Consider the following 24,587-nt stretch of genomic DNA (forward strand, 5'->3'; position numbering starts at 1 on the left):
CCATATCATTCACTAAAAAAGATTGGGCTACTTTTATTACAAATTCGCTACTTTTAGTCCCTCAGCTCGCTACTTTCAGCAATTTAGATCTGGCAACCCTGGTCCACTACATTGTAGGCTCTTCACTCGCCTCGTAGTAGTAGTAGATGGGTAGTACACCCATTTCTGATACCCAGGAGATAGTGTGGGTATGAGTCTCCCCCAGTACCCAGTCTCCCACAGTACCAAGTCTGCTACTGTGAACACCATGCAAGGTTTCCAAGACCATTCAGCTTTATAAGAGGAATCATAACTACCTCGGATTGTCACATATCCCAATGAGTCAAGTCCACAGAGGAGTCAGACGTCCATAAAATAATGTTTTGCCAAGACCTTTACAAGCAGCAAAAAGTAAGACTTTTTATACTTTTTGTGGATACAATGTGAGTCTTTACTGATGGATCCCAATAACAGGCGGGAACTGGTTTGGTGGTGTCTTGGCCCTTGCTTTTTGTAGCTTGTATTTTGACAGTGGAACTAGTGTCAATATGTTTAGTAACAACATAAATATTTTATATAGAAATATTTAACAAGTTTACCTTAAATGTAGGTGATTTTGAATAGTGCTGGGTTCTTGTTGTGTCGGAAAATTGGATAATTGTTTGGTGTCGTAGAGCATCCAGCAGTTGCTAGTAGAGTGCCTTACATTTGGACACCTTTGGCGCCGGAGTATATGGCCTTTGTGATGGCCAAGGCCATAATATATCCTAAAATAAGGACCTTGAATTTCATTGATGAAGTGGACTTTCTCCATCAGTTATAACCTCAAGTTTCTGGATTACTATAAAATTATACATTATGAAGAAATTATATTTTGTCCTTGAACTCTGATGACAGTGAGTTATCCTATTTTATTGATTGGGTGGCGGTGGCCTTGTTGGTGAGGGAGTAGTAAGCTGTTTCAGGTAATCATCACCTTGCATTCTGTGTGTTGTCTTGAAAACTGACTTCCCCCCCCCCTCCCATCTCCTCCCCCTCTCTTTAATCCCTGTTTACTCCCTTGTTCTCAATATCGTCTCCTCTCTCTCTCTCTCTCTCTCTCTCTCTCTCTCTCTCTCTCTCTCTCTCTCTCTCTCTCTCTCTCTCTCTCTCTCTCTCTCTCTCTCTCTCTCTCTCTCTCTCTCTCTCTCTCTCTCTCTCTCTCTCTCTCTCTCTCTCTCTCTCTCTCTCTCTCGTTTAATCCTGTTTATTAATCCTTAATCCTGGTTCTGCCTCCCGGGTGCCTCCTGTCTTGTGTACTGAGCAGGATGTGCTGCGGGTACACGCACACTCACACACACACACACACACACACACACACACACACACACACACACACACACACACACACACACTCACTCACTCACTCACTCACTCACTCACTCACTCACTCACTCACAAGGGTCACGTCCTGCACTCCGTACCTCTCTAAACTACTCACTTTACATCTGTGGTGAATTATTTACATCATCGGGAAGGGAGGAGGAGAAGATAGTTAGGATATCACTATCAAGGATGGTGAGAGTCACCAGTTCCCACAGTACACTGCAGAGCCCGAAAGTGAGAAGAGAAGTGAGACATTGTCCTGAAGGAAATGTTGAGGCTCTCAGAGTGTGTCAAATACGCGATTGTTACATTAGTGGAGGAGCGTGAAGTCTAGATGTGGCGTGACGGGTGTGGGAACCTTGGGCTTGTGTGGCCGTGATGGCTCTTCATGTGTGGGAGTGTTGGGTGGGTTTTGGTGGGTGTGTTGGGTGGGTTTTGGTGGAAGTGTTGGGTGGGTTTTGGTGGAAGTGTTGGGTGGGTTTTGGTGGAAGTGTGGGTGGGTTTTGGTGGAAGTGTGGGTGGGTTTTGGTGGGTGTGTTGGGTGGGTTTTGGTGGAAGTGTTGGGTGGGTTTTGGTGGGTGTGTTGGGTGGGTTTTGGTGGGTGTGTTGGGTGGGTTTTGGTGGAAGTGTGGGTGGGTTTTGGTGGGTGTGTTGGGTGGGTTTTGGTGGGTGTGTTGGGTGGGTTTTGGTGGAAGTGTGGGTGGGTTTTGGTGGGTGTGTTGGGTGGGTTTTGGTGGAAGTGTTGGGTGGGTTTTGGTGGAAGTGTGGGTGGGTTTTGGTGGGTGAGTTGGGTGGGTTTTGGTGGGTGTGTTGGGTGGGTTTTGGTGGGGTGTTGGGTGGGTTTTGGTGGGCGTGTTGGGTGGGTTTTGGTGGGTGTGTATGAGTGGGTTTTGGTGGGTGTGTATGAGTGGGTTTTGGTGGGTGTGTGTGGGTGGGTTTTGGTGGAACTGTGAGTGGGTGGGTGGGACAGCATACCACTACTAATAATATTTTATTTACAACAAGGTACAGTAGGTTGGTGAGATTACAATAGTGATATTTTTCCATTCTTACAAAGCCACTTAACACGCATAGCGCTTTCAGGAACCTGGTGGAGTTCCTTGTACCACGAAGACAAGTTACCACCGTCTAAAATCTGACATTAGACCGTCCAAGGTTGACAGTAATGGCCCGTTTCACCACGGTAGCTTGTCTTGATCGGGATTCTTAGAGCTTCGTGCGCCATTAGGGTAGAGATCTTTTGTTTCTCTGCGGTAATTGCCTAGTTATGTCTAAGTGTAGGGTTGTTGTCTCTCTGCTTGTTCTGTGAGCTGAAAGGCATAGATATCGGAGTTCACACACACTGCGATGTTGGCTTCGTGGGTCATGGATGGAAACTTGGTGATTTGGGGACAGGTTGACTGGTGAGGAACGTGAGTGTGGGAAGACATGACCCGTCGTGAAGGTCATAGCCTCACCCGTCATCCTCACCTGGGACCTCACCATTCTTGGGTCTGTAGTCACTATCTTCCTCCTATTCTTACCTGGGACCTCACCATTCTTAGGTCTGTAGTCACTATCTTCCTCCTATTCTTACCTGGGACCTCACCATTCTTAGGTCTGTAGTCACTATCTTCCTCCTATTCTTACCTGGGACCTCACCATTCTTGGGTCTGTAGTCACTATCTTCCTCCTATTCTTGAGTTTATTGTTCAACACATTAAATTGGGTCATTTATAGACCTCTCTCCCACGTCCTGAACAGGGAGATACGGTAATTATGAGGAGCAACCGCTAAGCCAGTATGACACTTGGAAGGTATATGGGGACAAGGAGCCAGGGAAAGTTTACCCAGTCCACTTGGACAATCGGGGATCGAACTCTGGCTGGCTTTACCGACCTGTGCGAGTGATTGGGTAGTGTACAGGAAGAGCGTCGTAATTGCAGAAGTGGCTTTTAACCCCTCTGACCTCGAGTTTCACATTCACAAGTTAAATTTTATATCGAGGTTACGAACAAATCCACAAGGGCCGTGACGAGGGTTCGAATCTACGTCCGAGAGCATCCCAGACGCTGCCGTAATCGAGCTTGTGAACACTGTTACGCCAAGCGAGTCACGTGTAGTTTGTAATGTCTATTATATAGTTAGGGATCTATTATATAGTTAGGGATCTATTATATAGTTAGGGATCTATTATATAGTTAGGGATCTATTATATAGTTAGGGATCTATTATATAGTTAGGGATCTATTATATAGTTAGGGATCTATTATATAGTTAGGGATCTCACCTCAAGGACTATAACAAGGAGACAAAATGAGGGAGCCATTATAAACTGTAAACGCAGGTTCGAATCCTCGTCACGGCCCTTGTGGGTTTGTTCAAACTGTAAAGTGGAGGTGGGGGGGGGGGAGGTCATTGTTATGGGCGCCTGCCTGGGTGTACCCTAGCCTGGGTGTACCCTAGCCTGGGTGTACCAAGGGTGTAGCCTCTTGTGCTCATCCCAAAGGTGCCAGTAGGCTCCGTCCTGGGCTCATAATCGAGGTTCTATCCCCAGGCACGACTTAAACTATTGGGCACGTTTTCTTTCACCTGATGCGTCTGCTTATATAACAGTAAATTTATTGATTTTATTTATATAAACAAGAGTACTTACATTCTTATAAAGCCACTAACTCCCAGGTACTTATTTACTGCTAGGTGAATAGGTGCATCAGCGTGAAAGAAACGCTGTCCTTTTGTTTCTGCCGGGAGATCGAACCCGGGCTCTTAGGACTACGAACCCAGAGCGCTGTTCACTCAGCTGCGAGGCCCACTGTATTTACCTAAATGTGCTTTCAGGGTCGAGCGTAACTCAATGCTCCTTCTTATCTTGAGGTTATCGTGAGATGATTTCGGGGCTTTAGTGTCCCCGCGGCCCGGTCCTCGACCAGGCCTCCACCCCCAGGAAGCAGCCCGTGACAGCTAACTAACACCCAGGTACCTATTTACTGCTAGGTAACAGGGGCATAAGGTGAAAGAAACTCTGCCCATTGTTTCTCGCCGGCGCCTGGGATCGAACCCAGGACCACAGGATCACAAGTCCAGCGTGCTGTCCGCTCGGCCGACCGGCTCCCTCCTTATTACAATGCGTATCGTAACTCCTCTTATTCTAATCATATTTACATTTATATATGTGTTTTGAATTGGTCTCGATAAACTTCCTCCTCTAATCTATTTACTGAATACTCTTACACTGAAGAAGTTCCTTCTGACTTATCTGTGACTCATTTGTTTCACTAGGCTCCGAGTATGGTCGCCCGTTCTCATAGCTCAGTCCCCTTAGCTCAGGCCTAGTCGTGTTTCTTAAGATTTTTTAAGGTTTCTTTTAGATTAAGGACCTGCCCGAAACGCTGCGCGTACTATTGGCTTTACAAGATTGTAATTACTATATTATGTATCCTCACAATCCCAATGTACCTTCTTGTATATATATAAATAAATAAAAATAAAATAAAATAGGTAGCGGGTTCCATTCCGGTGCAGCATACTCAAGACTGGGCCTCGCATAGGGTGTAGGCAGCACTGTGGAGACTCATTTGTTGTCTTGGAGACAATGACAGTGTCAACAGAAGCACTGAAGTCAGTATAGACAGTAACAGCAGTATTATGATCATCAGTATTAACGGTAGTATTAGTAACGGTAGTAACGGACACAGCTAACAAACAGCAGTAACAACAGTAATGGTATATAGGAAAAAACTGTTGTTGTTATAGATTCAGCTACTCGGAACAAGTTGCAAGTAGCACGGGCTATGGTGAGCCCGTAGTGAACTTACCTGGCACAGGAGCGGGGCAAGTAGCACGGGCTATGGTGAGCCCGTAGTGGACTTACCTGGCACAGGAGCGGGGCAAGTAGCACGGGCTATGGTGAGCCCGTAGTGAACTTACCTGGCACAGGAGCGGGGCAAGTAGCACGGGCTATGGTGAGCCCGTAGTGGACTTACCTGGCACAGGAGCGGGGCTGTAACTAAGTGAGGTCCATCTCTTTACAATCCCTCTTCCCTACCATCATTCTCGTACCTCTTGCTAATTACCAATTGAACGATTCTGACGTTCAAATACTTTGTCGAATCTGGTCTTAGAGATATGGTGGGAGGTGGCTTCCACAGTTTCTGTGGCGTTGGGATGTGAGAGAGAGAGACAGAGAGAGAAAGAGAGTGTGAGAGAGTGTGTGAGAGAGTGTGTGAGAGAGTGTGTGTGTGTTTGTGTGTTGCGACAGTATTGCTTCCTCAGCATGTTTGGCAAGGCGCAGATATTGGTGGGTAGGAGGAACAAGATGGGATTGATAACATAGGGACACGAAGAGCAGACAGGACAAGTGGAAGAGAATGATAAACACACGATGGTTCTTATTCACTGCGGCCACCGTATAAAATGACCATCTGTATATGACGGCCACCTAAACGCGGCTCTATCTTCTTAAACCATCTGTGAACTAGTAGATAACTTGTCAACAAATTTCCCCGAACAATTACTAAAGCTTCCCAGCCAATTAAACAATTTCCCCGGCGTGACTCGGGTGGGGAGAGGCTTAATTACCCAATCAGTTAAATATGAACTAAAGAGTAAATAAAAAAAACAGAGAAAAATAACTTGTGTTAAGCTCAGGCAGAGTAATGGGTGTGTGGGAGCCGGTGGCTGAGCGGACAGAACACTGGACGCGTGATCCTGTGGTCTCGGGTTCGATTCCGGGCGCCGGCGAGAAACAATGGGCAGAGTTTCTTTCACCCTATGCCACTGTTACCTGGCAGTAAATAGGTATCTGGGAGTTAGTCAGCTGTCACGGGCTGCTTCCTGGGGGTGGAGGCCTGGTCGAAGACCGGGCCGCAGGGACACTAAAGCCCCGAAATCATCTCAAGATAACCCCTTTCCCCGGAATAGAAAACGGGTCATCGTCAATTTCGAGCAGTTATGATTTTTAGTGCACCAGTTTTTGGCCTCAGGGGAGTTGTATAATGCGAATAATATATAGCATTTATACGTCAAAATGCGATATACCATTCGAGAGGCCGTGTTGACCTCCACCATCATCCAAACCCACGTTGAAGGGAGCCTGAGCCCAACCATTTAGCCAAAAGTAACATGATTAGTACAAGTATCAAAAGTAATTCAGGCTCGGTCCCCTGACCAGACATCGTGGTGCAGTCTGAGGGGTGGCTACCGTCCCTGGGGTCGACCCCACAAGCCATGGTATATACACGTATCGCGAAACAAGCGAGCCGCTGTAATTAGCATGAAGTGAAAGCTGGACTGGGAAGGCTAGACTGTAGCTTGGTTCAGTGGTTTAGTCAGTGCACGACCGTGAGTGGGTGCGGACTACTCCTCTCTCTCTCCTCCCCAAAACTCGCTGTGTATTTTTTACTGGAAATCTATTGACTAGCGGTATTCTCGTGGTTTGTGTGTATGTGTGAATTTAATGGGAAACTTTTGCAGAAATTGTAATTAATAATTATTTGCATCTCAACGATTTAGTTGGAACAATATTATAATTTTGAAACTGCAGTGACCCCGGTTCTCTATGTTCTGTGAAATATATAGAAATTTGTTCAAAATGTTGATTTAAAGTATTATGTGTGTGTTAAAGTGCATTTGTTATAAATCAGCACAGTTGGAAAGTAAGCATCGTTGTGAACCAGCAAGTGACAGTGGAGACAAGAGAGCTACGAGCCATATAGCGGGTGTCAAGAACTACAGTAATAACACACTACAACTCTCTATTGACCAGAAAAACACAGAAAAAGGCGAGCAGTTAAGGGCTCGTATTGTCTCGCGAAATGGTTCCAGAGGCATAGACATTAGGACGCCTAGCGCAGCCTAGCGCAGCCTAGCGCACTGGAACACAACACAGCAGAAAATTTGCTATGTAAGCATATACCATTGTGGCGCGGAAGCTCTTATATAAGTCTTATATAAGCTCTTATATATCTATCTACTCAAGCCATACACGAGTACAAGTGTCGCCTTAAAGAACTCAAGTGTCATTGAACGATGTTAAGTGCTTTTTTAAAGTTTTAAATAAACCTCAATAGCCGTATAGAAAGAATATAGAATGGTTCTATATGTTATAAAAGGCTTGTGTACAGTTGCGAGCGCCGGCCATTAATGCCGCACTGCTGCTACTGAAGAAGCCGGCACTCTACACCACCACCACCGCAGACATGCTAACGGTCGCCTTCGTTATTGAACCGTAAGTAGTCCAGCTGACCCACGTTATTGTGCTCACGCCTCGTACCTCCTGACCAGCTGTTGTTAAAGATTCGCTACTTGGAACAAACAGTTCCAAGTAGCACGGGCTATGGTGAGCCCGTAGGTACTTTTTTTTCTTCTGACCAGCTGCTAGTGTGTTGTAACTGCTGTATCACATTGTTCAGTACTGTTAAATGTAGTCTTTAGTTTAGTTAAGGACCCCCCCTCCCCCCTAACCCTCCTGGATGGATGAATATTAGAAAGGTTACACATTTTTAATTTGTTGATATACCTGCGTGCAGTGGGTGAGGAAAGGTTACTTTCAGTAGCATCATGCACCACCAACAGTTGGCAGACTTGCTATATTAATTTTTGTTTAGCAAGTAACTTTATCAAGTAACTTTGTGGATCTTGTAGCTTTACTTCACTGAATACACTGACAGTTGGCCGTCCTGAGTTTAAAAGATTATTTATAGGTCTTGAAATGCTTCCCGTGTCTTAAATCATCTATAAGTTTTTTATAATTATGTACATAATGTGCGTGGCAGTTTGTTTATATTTTTGTAATACTATCACGAGTGCAAGCCAAGTTTTATCCAGTTTACACTCCTCAAGCTCCCGTCTGTCGTGAGTAGATGATCTCCCTGGCCTGTGTGTGGGTCACTAGACCGCCTCGTGTAACTGTTAAGCTGCCAGCCTGTGTCTTCCCACCGCTGACGTAACTGTCTAAATGACTGGACGGCTCATTTGGCATGCTAATAGTGTTTATAATCTGTATTAGCTGATTGGCGAGTCTTGTTTGTCCCGTTGCGCATGCATAGTAGTATCCAGTTACCCGATACGTAGTCGGCTTGATTAACCCCTGTGCAACTCAGCCGACCATAGTCATGTTTACATTATTCTTCGGTTTAATCACCAGTAATTTATTTTTACATTTAGTTTCCCTTCGAGGACCACTAGAGTAACACCATAACCAATATTATGAGGCAGACTGCGCCCTCACATCTCGGATCAACAAAATATGAATGAAGCAAATGTTCCTGTGAAACAGTTATAAAATACTCTAACGAGAGAGCTGTCACAGATTATACCTGTACATGTTCTAATTACAAGAGCAATCAGGCGTGAGAGAGGGAGGCTGATGATGCTTGAAGGAGAGTATGTGTAACGTGATTGCCGTAGATGTCGCGATTGTTCAAGATGAAGTGACGGTAATTGTCAGCGTGGGAGACTTGGTAGGATGGTAACTGCCCTCAAACGACTCATTCTGTTACTGTCTCAGAAATATGGATACCAGCAAATATATGCTTGGAGAGGGAGGGATAAGAGGAGGAAGTGAATGGAAGATTCTTTATGGAATAGACGAGGACGAGAAACTCTGCGAAGAGAGGAGGAAAAGTAGGGAAGCAAGGAGAAATGGATCGGTAGGAATTAATGCAGAGAGAGAGAGAAAACTGCAGGGACAAAGTGCATGTGTGAAAGATGAATTTAGAAGAGGGGAAAATATACTAGTTCAGACAGAGGAAAGGTGAGAATAAGAGGAAAATAAACCTCACCAGTTGACTGAGGAGACTGTAACGTACGTTTATGTTACGTTGTTGGGTTGATTAGATACAGTGTTTAGTGAGTTTCACATTTATTTAGTAGTCCTGGATACAGCAGTGTCGTAGACGTTGAGACCTGGAGCAGAGCTGAGTGTGGCCGGAGTCGCGGAGCTCTATGTGGGAGAGCGTTGTAGCTGGATGAGGTCGTAGTCTGCTGTCTGCTCTGTGTCGAAGCTGTAGCGTCTTGGGTCGATTAGAACTGCCTACACTGAGTACTACATTCTTGACTGGAGATTGTACTGGTTTGCTATTCTCAAATCGCTGGCTTATGTACGGTTACTACACCTCACAGTAAGATAGGAGGGTGGAAAAACCGTTACCTGTAAATAGGGATAGGATTACAGCTTGTATAAATAGTTATGCCATTAAGATGATGAGATAATGGAGCGAGTATAGGTTCACTCGCTACAAGACTAATGATCAACATCGTAAGCCAAATTAACAATGATTTAGAAGTTAGTAATCAATCATATGGTAAGAAACCACAATCACATAAGTAAGGTGCGGAAACCAATATGCAACAGTAGTTAAATGCTTCGTTATATGTTGAAAGCTGCAAACTATACAATTATGTATACGAGTATAAATAGTGAAACAAATAGAAATAATGCCTAATAAGTACTGGAGGATTACCTAATAAGACGAGAAACAATTCTTGAGGAGCAGAAAGATGGCTTAAAATAGAGGACGAACGTGATAATGTGATAAAGAAGAAAAGAACGGCATTATAAAATACGGTGGGGGGGGGAGGAGGATTTGACCGGGGAAAGTGGCAGAATTAAAGATTTGTTGCTAGGAACACTGCATTAGGCTGCTACCTGCCTTAGAGAAGGTGTTCCGCGGTATGGGGCCGCTGGAGGTGGCGGCGGATGGTGATGGAAGGTGATGGATGAGGAGGAGAAGGATGGTGGCACCTGTGGCATGAAGAGAAGGCGAGTTTACAGTTTTGTGTCACGCTGGAGAAGCAACGGGCGGTTTACTGCTCGCTCGTGCGCTTGCTGCTGCTGTATTGCTCACTCGCTCTCTTACTTGCTTTCTTATTCCTTCCCATGCTTACATTCTCTCCTTTCTTTATTTCTCACTCGACCACCTCCCCACATCGTCTTCACCAGTCTCAGAAACTGACACAGTCACCCCAATACCTACCTCTACAGACGATGTCTCGGAAATTCTTACCTCTACGTGATCTTTCTAACTGTTCCTTGGAGCTTATCGGACGATTTTCTTGTTTAGTGGAGTCGTCAACCAAACTTTTACGTGCCGAGTTCTGTCGTTCCGTTGTTACTGTTCGTTCTGTTTTATGAGGTCGTTCTTTCACATCTTTTGCATGCCTGTCCTCATGGGTTAAGGACCAGTTGGTCTTGACCAAATGGTTCTTAATCTAGCAGTCCCCATTAATTCCACATCTTTAAGTGGAAAATGTTTTATACATATTTAGTAAGTAATTATCAAAAAGAAGGCACCAAACCGGGAATGCTATGTAGCACCATCAAATGTGCTTTATACATAATTCACAGCTGATTATGTTCGAACAGTGCATCGCTAACATCGTATGTTCGAATCGCTCCTCTAAATCAGGCCGTCCTCATAAACAAATGCGAAAAGTGATTCCATGCATCCGCCAAACCCGCTGTTTATGAAGGAAAAACAGTTTACACATGACTCGCAACTGATTTCATTCGAACACTTCCGGAACAAATGTTTCACTGACGAATATTGTTCGAATCACAACGCTGTAAATGCTTCACTCACGTACTATAAATGCAAATAATCGCCAACAGAACCTAAACACCTAGCCAAACCTATGCCTATATATGCACAATATATCAATATATAACAATATTAAGTTATAGTTGGGAAAATCATTATTTTGAATGACCATGTTAAAATTGTTGAATGCATCTTTGGGGTCGACCACTGAATGGATTGGACTTGGTCTGAGGACGCGTTGCTACAAATGTACAAATATTGCCACAAGAACTAAAACCACTATCATAATCTCTTAGAACTAAAAACCGCACGCGCGTACGCATGGGGAACCTCGCCGCTGAATGGACAATGCTTAAGGACCTCATTTGCTTTTGTTTAATGTGATTTCTATGTGCACTAAAGTCACTTATATTTTCAGCTTCATTACCTCATTCCCTTGCATTTGCTGGGATTGATTTCGAATCGCCATTTGTACCATTCTTGTAGGTTGTTAGTCCAGTGACATTTTGTGTTAACATTTAATATTCAGTTCCTGTTCTTGTCAACGTGTCTGTGAACTTGATATGTTTACCAGGCATGTTGAGTTCTTATTTGATGCATTTCAGCCTGTCTATCCTGTTGCTGTATTAGTTTCTCGTTTGGACGGTGTCATAACAGTAATATTAGATTAGTCAAACAGGATATACTTTCCCCCGAACCCATATTTGTGTGGGGGCTGGGGGTGGGGTGGAGTCGTGTGGTGAGCTTTAGGTGAGTAGTGGGGAAGGGGGAGTAATAGCAGGTGTGGGAGGGGGAGTAATAGCAGGGGAAGGGAGGTCAGTGGTAAGACCAATGCTGTGTATGTAAGAGAAGCCTTGTAATGGTGACACGGGAGCGGCCTATCCCACATGTCGGCTCCTGCTGTCCTTCAGTGTTCCACCTCCAACACTAACTGGTTTACTGGTGCAGGTTTCTCCGTCCGCTGCCCCCACACACACACACTCAAGTATGTTTATTGAGAAAATAAGAGGCTTCTCAAAGGAATATAGTAGCTTAGGCTATTTGTACCCTCCTGAAAACATAGCCCCCCCAGTCCTCGCTGAAATCGTTAACGGTACACCTGAATAAATAATGGTAATATCTTATCATAGACATAATAATATATAGGATAAAAACTTGTGTATAAGTGTGTGAGTTTTATGTAAAAATTAACACCAAGACTACTTTTGTTAGAATCACAAACCCTGTAAATGCTTCACACCGACATCATATAGCAGCCCGTCCTCCAAATAAAGATCCAAAAGTGATTCCATGCACCCGCCAAACCCCCTGTTTATGAATGAAAAGCGGTTTACACACGACTCACAACTGCTGATGTTCGAACATATCCGGAACAAGTGCTTCACGGACGAATTTTGTTCGAATCACAACGCTATAAATGCTTCACCCACGTACTACAAATACAAATAATCGCCAACAGAACCTAAACACCTAACCTAACCTATGCCTATATATACACAATATGCTAATATATTATAATATTAATTTATACTTGAGAAAATTCCCGTTTTGAATAAACAGCAAGTTAAAATTTATGAATGCGTCTGTGGGGTTGACCGCTGGATGTAATGGACTAGAGTCGAGAACGGGTTGGTAACATTGCTGTTTTGTTTTGTCTATGTAGTCTCTCTTGTCTTTGATACATGCGTTTGTTCTGTTGTTAATTAATCTATAATGTGGATAATATTATTAAATCGGTCAATAATAAAAAAAATGAATAAATACTGACAAATGGAGAATTTGGTAATCATATAATATACAAATATCAGATGAGGGAGTAATCACTGCATAAAGAATAATAGAAATTTACGTTAATTTTTACATTCATACTTGAATTTGTGTCTTGGCGTTTCTACAAAAATGTTGCTGACACAAAGCTTATGTATTATTTTATTATTAACATCTTTATTAACAAAATCAATTACAATTTTGCCTAATCTGAGGATTTTGATAAAGTCTTATTAAAGTGAGGATAATGCTGGTATTCACTGTCACGCAGGACAGAGGGTCATACATAAGACAATAGGTGTAAACTGTAGGCTGAAGCACATATATATCATAGTTACAGTCAATGTTTTAATGTACAGATAAATAGCTAGCTGTGTAAAAACTGGTGGCCAACTCTCACAGGTTAATGGTTAGGCTTGTAACGAAATCCAGAAGACATTTATATTACCTTGGTAATCATTTTAGTTAGACTAATGTATTGGCATAAAACCCAAAATCAGACGTAACTCTTAATCACAATATTATGAAGATGTTAGAAGGATTAGGAAAAAAAAGACTGATAAATTGAGTCATTTCGCTGCAAAAAGAATAAAACCATGAATTACGGAATTTAAACTATTTACAGGCTTCTGTAATAGGTTAGGAGGAGGACGAGGTATTTTAAGCTACCTCTGGCCTTTTCTATGTATGCAACGGCTTTCAAGAACAAAATACAGAAGGTTATAGTGGCTAAATCCTCGGGAACAATGGGGGCGGGAGGACCTTTTGACAAGCCGCGGGGTTCCTGCCCTTGTCTAGGCTACTAGAGATGGTGGCCCCGCCGGGTAAAGTCAGATGAAGTTGTGTATATTGGGGCTAGTTATGTAAGTTGACTGCTAGCTGTGTAATAGATTATATAACAAAATTGTTAAATTTGTCACGGATTACGACAAATAAATTAAATATTTAATGTTGACTTTGAATAGTTGGCATCTTTCTCACTTTTTTTCTCGTGGCGTTGAATTTATTTATTGTGTTAAATCATAGTCTCATATCCCATGTTTGCTTAAGTGATATAGCATTTCCCCGAAGGTCTGACAGGAGACAGTATTATTGGTTTATCTTCACTATCTCCATGATGAAGCAATCAGTTATACCAGCACTAGCCTCCTGTGTGGCTGGTTCAGGTGTAAACCGCAGTCATTGTTTTAACTCTTGTTGGATATTATCATCTCGCTGTTCTGAGAACTGCATGTCTGTAGATGAAGAACTGGCGTTACCTATTACAAACATATGTATTGAGACTAAAGTGAGCTGTTGATGGGAGACATTTCATACCCCCCATAGTAATGATCGGATAATGTGATAATATTACAAATTATTCATTGGCACTTGTCACTCTGAGTAACTGGAAAGTAAAGATTAAATATCCCAATCTATAATATTTTGAAATATAACAAATATATTATTGGCTTGTATAGTCATTCTGTGAAAATAGTTATGATTGGGCCCATTAGCCGTGTTTTTATGTTTTAGTAATTTGGATTAAGTGTGAACAGCAGATATGTTGGAATATATACATCATGTGGTTCAAACAAAATAGATATATTTTGCCAGATATATCTGGCAAATATAGGCAAACCGGGAGTCCCCCTAATATTTGACAGATATATCATGTGGTTCAAATTAAAACACTCTGCTCGCTATAGTTACAAGTGTGATTTATGTTACTAGTGTACTAGTGGCTTTACAAGATTGTAAATACCATGCTATGTATTCTCACAAACCCAATGTACCTTCTTGTATATCAATAAATAAATAAATAAATTGTTTTCAGGATGCAGAAGGAGTCTGTCATCGAGAGGGAAATTCGCCTAGCCAGGGAGCGAGAGGAAGCCTTCAGGAGAGAGAAGGGCATCACCAATTCTTCTCTCAACAACTCTTCCTCCAATCGTGCAGCTGGTCAGCCTCCTTCGACCCGAGCCCCACCAGCAGTGGTGAGCAATGATGGCCGGGATGTCCAGCACCGCCTCGCTACCAACAGGATTCAGTTGGAAATTCAGGAGACCAGCATAAAGGAAAAGGAGCTCAGAGATGCTGGCAAGATTCTTACAATGTCTGAGGACACTGTGGATGCCAAGGTAAGAGTGGCCTGGGGACCCCTTGCATTAGACCTTACCTCTTTGTTACTGTATATTGTTTGATATATAATTAATGAAATTTTTTAATATAAAAAATAATCCAACTTAGACGTTTTTAGTATATTTTGATTTTATTAGGTTTATAAGCTTTTTGATTTCACTTACAAGGATTTTGAAAAATATTAGTTTTACCTCTTCATTAAATATTTGTTTAGCGATACTGTCACAACCCTGTCAAGAAGGAGCACTGTTCTTGTTATGTTGGTAATTAGACTATTTAATTTTATAATTACATTAGACTTCAGCTTTCTGTTATATTTTTATTTATTTTTGAAGCTGACACGAGGATTCGATGAAAAATATATCTTTTTTGAGAGGCCTGTAAAGGTTAGAAGAAAAAAATTCCTGAGAACAGAAAAGCCCTTCATAGGTGTTGGCTTAACGGTAACCAGTGGAGCTGTTTGTAGTGTAATGTGTTCAGTGTTGTGGTTCATGCAGTTCCTAGAAATGTTAGCAACAAAAGGCACTTAGTGCACTTAGTGTGCTTGGACCTGTATATAGCAGTATCAGAGTTCAGAGAGTTAATGCTGTAAATACTATACTTAGTGGTTAAGGATAATTATATTTTAGGTGAATTGGGTATTTGCCCACTTTATTACATCTAGTCATTTTTTGTTTTGTTTTTTGTTTAGATCATTCCACTATTTAAGAGTAAAATTATTTATTTGGACTTTACTTTTTACTGTAGGTGACCCGCATGTCAGATTTTACCGACCAGAACGAAAGCCCACGAATTTGGCCTGCTTCCTCTAGACCTTGCAACTTCAGCACTCCTTCTCCCACCCCGAAGTGTAGTTCCTCACCCCTCAGCCCATCCTCTCCAGTTCCCAACTTCACCCCTTCACCTGCCTTATCCCGAGGCCTCTCGAGGAGTCTTTCCACCACCAACTTGACTAGTACCTCATCCTTGACAAACTCACGAGCACCCAAGGGACTCATGCAGAAGTTCATAGCTTCTCGGGGCAAGATGACAGGTTCAGCGTTTGCATCGCCTCCCCATACCCTCGCCCACACCACATCCACATCCCGGGGTATTCCCACCAGACCGATGAGAGTGGAGCCAAAGGTGCTTTATTGATCTTTTCCCTTCTCATGAATCTCTCTCCTTAATTTGCTTGCTTTTGAGTACAATATGTTCTTAGATTTTTCAATGCTGCTTGAGTGAAATATTAATTGCTTAGCTTTTAAATAATTTTATGCATTTTGTTTCTTAATTACAGTATGTATAAAATGATTTGTCACAAATTTTCAGCAGCCTCAATAATATCCATTTCATACATTATTTTAATAATGTAAATGCAAATTATATTTGATTTTCTTAAATATACATACAATATATATCACTTAATTTGAAACGATACTTACCATGCAAATTTAAGCAAATTTAGTTTGCATACTTTTAGCCAAATTACAAACTTAAACTATCTTGCTCCATTTTACATTCAGGCAACAGTTATACAGCGTGAAACTTTGGCAAGAATGAAGCCAACACCAGTGGACAGTAGCTCAAATCAAGACAATACTTCACAATCTCAAAAACAGACCAGCCATGTACAGCAGCAGTATCGGCGGTCATATTGCACAGCAGAGGAGAAGATACAGTCTGAGCTGAAGGAAATGCAAATGCGAGAAGAAGAATTAAGGTATGCTGCTACGACCAAAACATTTTAAGTGGTATAATTGATGCAAAAATGTAAATGCAATTTTATTTATAAATAACTACTAGTACAGTTCAGTGTGTTTAACACTTTGAGCTCTGAATTAAAGGCATGCTTCACCCCTTCCCCCCCTTATAGACAATATTTAAAAAAAATACTTAAGGATTGCAGAGTACATTTTTTTAAACCCCAAATTAAATGCATATTTATTCTCTTACATTAAAAGAAAGGCTGAAATCCATCTGGCAGGAATGAACAATTCTCATTCATGTATTTTGCTTGCAGATGCAGTTGTAAGGTACTTTTATTATGGACTCTTAGCATGGTTTATTGCAATATAAATCTTGTTCCACAAATCTATCCTTGTACACTAGTGTATTTGAGGTAGCCAATAGCAATAATTATAATTAATATACCCCATGTGAGGGGTAATCAGGAAGAATAATTTGAGGAAATGTTCTTCAAATTCAAAAATTCAAATTCAAATGTTTATTCAGGTAAAGTACATACATACAAGAGGTTATACAAAAATTTATAGATTTATAGATAGAGCTAGTACATATATTGCCTAAAGCCACTATTACACAAAGCGTTTTGGACAGGAAAAACATTAAAAGACAAAAACTTAATACTTAAAGTTCTTAATTCGATCAGAGCTTGTCTGAAGGGTCAAGAAGCAGAAAGTTTGCATCAATGTAGGTGAAGTCAGAGTGGAGCAGTGTCACTAGTTGTGTGTCCCAGGGGTCTTTTTTTGGGACCTTTGTTGTTCATAATATGTCATCGATCCAGATGTTAGAGGTGAAGAGTTATATCAGTAAGTTTGCAGAAGACACAAAAGTGGGGTGAATTGGGGTGGGGTGGGAGTCCTCATCTTGAATGAGGACTCTGCAGGACTCGATAAATCAAATCAAATCAAATGCTTTATTTAGGTAAGGTACATACATACAAGAGATTTTACAAAGAGTGATGGATTTATAGATAGGGCTAGTACCTACAATACCTAAAGCCACTATTACGCAAAGCGTTTCGGGCATGAAAAACTTAAATGACTAAAGCTTAATACTAATTGAGCATAAAGAGTAAAATGAAAACATGGAATGAAAACATAGCTGAAAAAGCAGCACAAATACAATTCTGTCGACAAACAGCACTCTTTAAAAAAAACAGACATTGGTTGACAATAGAGGGGTAAGGTAGGTTACAGGGAATTTATTAGGTATAGCTTCGTTTTTATCTTAAACTGGTTGAGAGAGGTACAGTCTTTAACATGGTTGGGAAGGTCATTCCACAATCTGGGTCCCTTGATTTGTAGAGCATTTCTAGTTTGATCAAGTCGTACTCTAGGAATATCAAAACTGTATTTATTTCTGGTGTGGTGCTCATGGGTTCTGTTACAACCTTCTATGAAGCTTTTGAGGTCAGGATTGGCATTACAGTTTAGCGTTTTATATATGTATAATACACATGAGAGAATGTGCAGTGACTTAATGTCTAACATATTCAGAGATTTGAGTAGGGGTACCGAGTGATGTCTGGGGCCAGAGTTGGATATTATCCTAATAGCAGTTTTGTGTTGAGTAATTAGAGGACGTAAATGATTTTGGGTAGTAGAGCCCCAAGCACAAATACCATAGTTGAGATATGGATAGATAAGGGAGTAATAGAGAGTCACCGGGGCAGGGCGGGGTACATAATATCTGATCTTAGAAAGAATGCCAACAGTTTTTGAAACTTTTTTTGATATATTTAGAATGTGTCCCTGGAAATTCAGCTTGTGGTCAATGAGAATGCCAAGGAATTTGCCATCTAATTTGTTACAAATTTGGGTATTGTTTATTTTGAGATTTATTTGATTAGAGGATTTATTGCCAAACAGAATATAGAAAGTTTTGTTAATGTTAAGGGTGAGTTTGTTGGCAGTTAGTCAAAGATGGACTTTATTTAGCTCAGTATTTACTGTGGCATTTAGAGCAAGGGGGTCAGGACTGGAGTAAATGAAGGTTGTGTCGTCAGCAAATAGAATTGGTTTGAGGTGTTGGGAGGCATTTGGAAGGTCATTAATGTAGATGAGAAAGAGGAGAGGGCCAAGTATGCTGCCCTGAGGAACACCAATGTTGATGGGTAGGGTGGGAAAAATTGAATTATTCACAGAAACATGCTGGAGCCTATCAGTAAGGTAGGATTTGAGGTATTGCAGGGAGTGTCCTCTGACTCCATAATGATGTAATTTAAGAAGAAGGTTTTGGTGGTTGACAGTGTCAAAAGCTTTACGCAGGTCCACAAATAACTCAACAGGGAACTCATTTTTATCAAGAGCTGTATGAATCGAGTTAAGTATACTAATAAGTGCATCATTAGTGCTTTTTTTGGGTCTGAAGCCATATTGGCAAGGGCTAAGTATATTGTGTTTGGCTAGATAAGAGTAAAGCTGCTTATAGATAAGTTTTTTCAAAAATTTTTGACAAGTTTGGCAGGATTGATATAGGTCTGTAGTTGTTAACATCTGTGAGATCATAACATTTGTGGACAGGCGTTACTCTCGCTTTTTTTTAGAATATCTGGAAAGGTTTGGAGTTCAAGTGACTTGTTGAAGAGCAATGCAATAGCAGGGGCTAAAGATCTGGAGGCTTTTTTGTAAATTAAAGTTGGTATCTCCTCAAGGGCACTAGACTTGGTTTTAAGGGAAAGGATTATCTCATTGACGTCAGTGGAATTAATAGGCTTTAGGTACAGAGACTGTGGATAGTTACCTGTAAGATAGTCCTTAACGTTAGTACTGGAAGATGGAATATCCTTTGCAAGGGATGACCCAATGGAAGAGAAGAACCTATTGAACTCAATAGCAGAATCAGAGGCTGAATGCTGACCATCGTTATTGTCTAAAAGACCTCGCCACATTGCAGAACTGGGCAAAAAGTTAACAAATGTAGTCCAATGTTGGGAAATGACAGTGGCATTGCTTATAGGATGAGTAATGGAAATTTGGGCAAATAGAGTTTGCAAGAGACTTAGGGGTCATAATTGGCAGTGACTCCAGACATTGCATCAATACACATAAAGCAAATAGTATGCTTCGGTTTATAACCAGAAGAAACAGCAATAAATGCACAAACATCTTCCTCCAATTAGGTTTTGCCTTAGCAAGGTCCAACAGAATATGCTTTCAAATCTTGGTTACCGTATTACAGATTGAACAACAATTCTCTAGAAAATACAATAGGATGACCAGAATAATGATAGGGATTTGGGATCTCCCATAAGGAGAGGATGTGGGAGCTCAGCCTGCATTCTTGGAGGTGCAGATGATGTGGATTTGATTAGGAAGTAATGCCATATTAACATAGAGAAAAAGATCAGAAGGTCTTGGTAGTGTTGGTTGTACTGGTACTGGGCTGGCCCCAGAAACACACAAGTCAGTTATACTAAATGTACCATTTAGTATAAGTCAATTAATCCCAACAAATTTAGTAAACATTTAGAAAAAAATATGATTGACAAATATTGATTTCAAGGTGGTCTCTATTTTCAGGTCTGTTCCAAACTTGCCTATCATTGTACTGGTGGGCAAATCTGTAAAGATTGTTGAGGTTTCTATTACAGTATAAGGTGGTCAGGATTTTCAAGGCTTCACTTTCTTGTGTACTTTTTATGAAAATACAATAAGACATAATTGGCTAAGGAAAATCCATCATCAATCATACATGCAATTTCAGACAACTACGTGCTCGTCAATTGGCTCAGTCGCAACCAAATCTCATGGATTTGGTTGCCGATGAAGATGATCACGAAGATGAAGAGAGTGAGCACAGTTTCCAAGAGATGAATGGTCTCCGTACGACCTACTCCAATCCTAACCTCCTTGAAGATGAGCCAAACCAAACACAGGTGAGTGGTAGGAACTTTGCAGGTAATCGATAAAAAAAATTATGACAGGAATACATACTAATAAATGCAATATTTTGTATAAAGGAATAAAATCATGTAGCAAAGTACAGTTAAGTTCCTTCACCTTAAAATCAGAAATCTCGGGTTTGAATCCTGGGCAGGACAGAAATCGTTTGGCATATTTAATTTCACCTAATGCCTCTTATTCATCTCGCAGTAAAAAAATAATACCCAGGAGTTAGTCAACTGTTGTTGGGTTGCATCCTGGGGATGGTCAGTAGTTCAACCTTGGGAAGAGGGGTACTCGATATGAGCCTAATGTGCGAGTGTGTATATTATATATATTACACACACACACAAAGGTGAGTACAAAGGCTGCCTGTCCCTGAGAAAAAAAAATAGAAATGGTGAAACTCCATTGCACAAAGGTTATACAGGTGTAGAAACAGACCAGTATTATCATAAATATTGTCAACAGTATTGAGGTTAATGTTTGAAGGTTCTTCTTTCTTTTCTGGCAAGCAGTCACCACCGGAAAAAGTCATTTGGGTTTAAGGTAACTTATGTTTAAGAAAGTTAGTTACAGTGGAATATTAAAGTTTTTAATTTCATTGATTGTGTTAGCTTATTGAGAGTAAATTTTTGGGCTCTGTTTTGTAGTACATTTAATAGAAACAATAGAATAAATTTACTGTATTTAGTATTCATAGCAGGTCACTGTAAATTAGATAGCCATGTATTTCAGTGCTATATACATTTTTTTAATTTTGTAATATGTTAGTTATATAATAGGTATTATACTAGTAATTTGTACTGTACTTGTAATGTTTCTGCATAAGGCAAGCACACAGTTATGTATTAGTAAGCACACAAGTATGCTAATAATTTTATTTATATATATATATACAAGAAGGTAGATTGGAATTGTGAGGATACATAGCATAGTAATTACATTCTTGTGAAGCCACTAGTACGCGCAGCGTTTCGGGCAGGTCCTTAATCTAAGAAAATTTTAAGTAGGTAAATACTTGCAAAATTTATAAAAATGATAGTTATATGGCAAGAAAAAAAATAAAAGATGAGATAAAATTGTAGGTATATTAAAGCACATAGGTAGCTCAGATTGATTGCAATGACAGCTTGAATGATAGTTTAACAAAAATTAATAGGCACAATACAGCATATGGCTATATAAAAGACAGCAATGAACACAATGATGGAGTTGTTTGGATTAAGTACATAAAGATTGGGAGATTGGATAACACTAGATAGAGCAAATTTAAAGCTCAGTGTAGGAAACTACGAAGATGAAGTTAGGTACTTTTGGGTTTTGTTTTTAAATGAGGCAAAAGTTTGACAGCTTTTCAATTCACTAGGGAGTGAGTTCCATAGACAAGGTCCCTTAATTTACATAGTGTTTACACAGATTAAGTTTGACCCTGGGGATATCAGAGATATTTATTTCTGGTGTGGTGATAATGGGTCCTATTACATCTGTCCAGGGAGAGTTTCAGAGCATGGTTTGCATTTAAGAACAGGGTTTTGTAAATGTAGTTGACACAGGTGAATGTGTGGAGGGAGTTAATATTTAGCAAGTTAAGGGATTTAAACAAGGGAGCTGAGTGTTGTCTGAAAACAGTTTGTTATTATTCTGATAATAGATTTTTGCTGGGTGATGGACTTGAGGTGGTTGACCCCTATGTACAGATACCATAATTAAGATAGGGATAGATAAGTGCATAATATAGAGAGATGAGAGCAGAGTTAGGAACATAATATCTTATTTTGGAGAGTATACCAACTGTTTTAGAGACTTTCTTAGTTATGTGTTGAATGTGGGTGCTGAAGTCGAGTCGGTACTTGAGACAGTAATTATATATAAACGTAATACTACAGTATATTAGTACTGTATTGTTATTCCCATTCCATCAATTTCTATCTCCTCCTAACTCTGCTCTCCTCTCACTATATTATGCACTAATCTACCCCTATCTTAATTATGGTATCTGTGCATGGGGGTCTACCACTGCAAACCACCTTAAGCCCATCATCACCCAGCAAAAATCTATCAGAATAATAACTATCTGCTTTCAGACAACACTCGGCTCCCTTGTTTAAATCCCTAAACTTGTTAAATATTAACTCCCTCCACACATTCTCCTGTGTCAACTACATTTACAAAGCCCAGTTTTTAAATGCAAACCATGCTCTGAAACTCCCTGGACAGATGTAATAGGACCCATTATCACCACACCAGAAATAAATATCTCTTTGATATCCCCAGGGTCAAACTTAATCTGTGTAAACACTATGTAAATTAAGGGACCTAGTCTATGAAACTCACTCCCTAGTGAATTGAAAAACTGTAAAACTTTTGCCTTATTTAAAAGCAAAACCAAAAAGTACCTAATTTCATCTTCTTAGTTTCCTACACTGAGCTTTAAATTTGCTCTGTACCTAGTGTTACCCAATCTCCTAATTTTTATGTATTTAACCCAAACAACCTTATCATTGTGTTCATTGCTGTCTTCTTTTATGTGCTAGCCATATGCTGTATTCTGCCTACCAATTTTTGTCAACTACCATTCAAGCTGTCATTGCAATCAATCTGAGCTACCTATGTGCTTTAATATACCTACAATTTTCTCTCATCTTTTATTTTTTTTCTTGCCTGTATCTGTTATCATTTTTATAAATTTTGCAAGTATTTACCTACTTAAAATTTTCTTAGATTAAGGACCTGCCCGAAACGCTGCGCATACTAGTGGCTTTACAAGACTGTAATTACCATTGTATGTATCCACACATTTCCAATGTACCTTCTTGTATATGCATAAATAAAAAAAATAAAATAATAAATAAAAATATTACTGGGATAAATGCACATCAAGCTTCTCATTGTATTGCAGTTAGTTTTTCCTTTATTAAAGTGGGACAAGAGTACATGTACAATATCATTGTAAATAGCAAGACAAATGGCATACACACTTGTAAGGAAAACAATTTATTATCTAAATCTACAGAGTAATATGCAGTGCATGATTTGAGAGTCTGGGTTAAAGTTGTAATTACCAACAAGTTGTAGAGTTGTAATTAAAGGGGCCTGACAGCCGAGTGGACAGTGCTTCGTATTCGTAGTCCTGAGGTTCTGGGTTCGGTCCCCAGTGAAGGCAGAAACAAATGGGCGAAGTTTCTTTCACCTTGATGCCCCTGTTACCTAGCAGTAAATAGGTACCTGGGAGTTAGACAGCATCTTGAATCTAGTATGTCACTTGTGACTTGAAGGAGCCTATGTGCTGGGTCAGGTGGGTGGTGGTGGACAAAGATAGGTTAGGGAGAGTGAACAGAGGCTGCATAGGAATGACTCGTCCTACTAGGGCTGCCCCGGGTTAAAATCCCTCCACATCACTGCCTAATGCATTTCAATGTGAAATTCTGAGATTTGTAGGTCAAATCACATTAGCTTGGGGTTGGCGGTGGACCCGGCTGTGTACAATTTACGACACACACATGTGGGAAAGGAGGTACAAGAACTTTCAAACAAAAAAGACATGGGGAGGAAAAAAGAGCATGCGGAAATTTGACTCCAGACCGGCTGCTGCTTCCTGGGGGTGTGCAACAAAAAGGAGGCCTGGTCGAGGACCAGGCCACGGGGACAGTAAGCCCCGAAATCATCTCAAGATAACCTTAGTGTAGTTACAGGATGAGAGCTATGCTTGTGGTCTCCCACCTTCCCAGCAGACATCAGACAGACATTGTGTGTAGCACATCAGGCTTAGCTATTGAGCCTGCCATGTGTGGCAGTGTAACTTAGGGTCCAGGTTTATTTATTTTATTTATTTATATACAAGAAGGTACATTGGGTTTGTGAGAATACATAGCATAGTATTTAGCATCTTGAAAACCACTAGTATGGGCAGGTCCTTAATCTAACAGATAATTTTAAGTAGGTAAATTCTATCAGAATTAATAAAATGATAAATACATTGCAAGAAAAAAAAAGAGATGAGAGAGATTAGTAAGTATATTAAAGCACATTGGTATATTAATGCTCTGATTGATTACATTGACAGGTAGATGATCTTAGGGTCCAGGTAGATGAGAGAAGCTTTTGTTTGGTTAGTGGAGTTGTGAATGGATCCTGTGGCCTGATTTGCTTGTATGTTAGTGCAAAGCTTCACAGATGTAAACATATCTAAGGCAGCACTGTTAATGGCTTGCATAGTGGATCC

General features: G+C 40.6%; 1 protein-coding gene across 2 annotated transcripts in view; it reads left to right on the forward strand.

The window, feature by feature from the left end:
* Nucleotides 1-24,587, forward strand: part of mdu (meduse) — a 162,378-nt gene that overhangs the window by 133,530 nt on the left and 4,261 nt on the right. For both annotated transcript variants that reach the window (XM_069311118.1, XM_069311119.1), the window contains 4 exons: nucleotides 14,449-14,752; nucleotides 15,501-15,878; nucleotides 16,259-16,455; nucleotides 20,184-20,355. In XM_069311118.1, the coding sequence (XP_069167219.1) occupies nucleotides 14,449-14,752; nucleotides 15,501-15,878; nucleotides 16,259-16,455; nucleotides 20,184-20,355 (1,051 nt within the window). The remainder of the gene's footprint in view (nucleotides 1-14,448; nucleotides 14,753-15,500; nucleotides 15,879-16,258; nucleotides 16,456-20,183; nucleotides 20,356-24,587) is intronic.

The sequence above is a fragment of the Procambarus clarkii genome, chromosome 69 (assembly GCF_040958095.1).
Source record: "Procambarus clarkii isolate CNS0578487 chromosome 69, FALCON_Pclarkii_2.0, whole genome shotgun sequence".
NCBI lineage: Eukaryota > Metazoa > Arthropoda > Malacostraca > Decapoda > Cambaridae > Procambarus > Procambarus clarkii.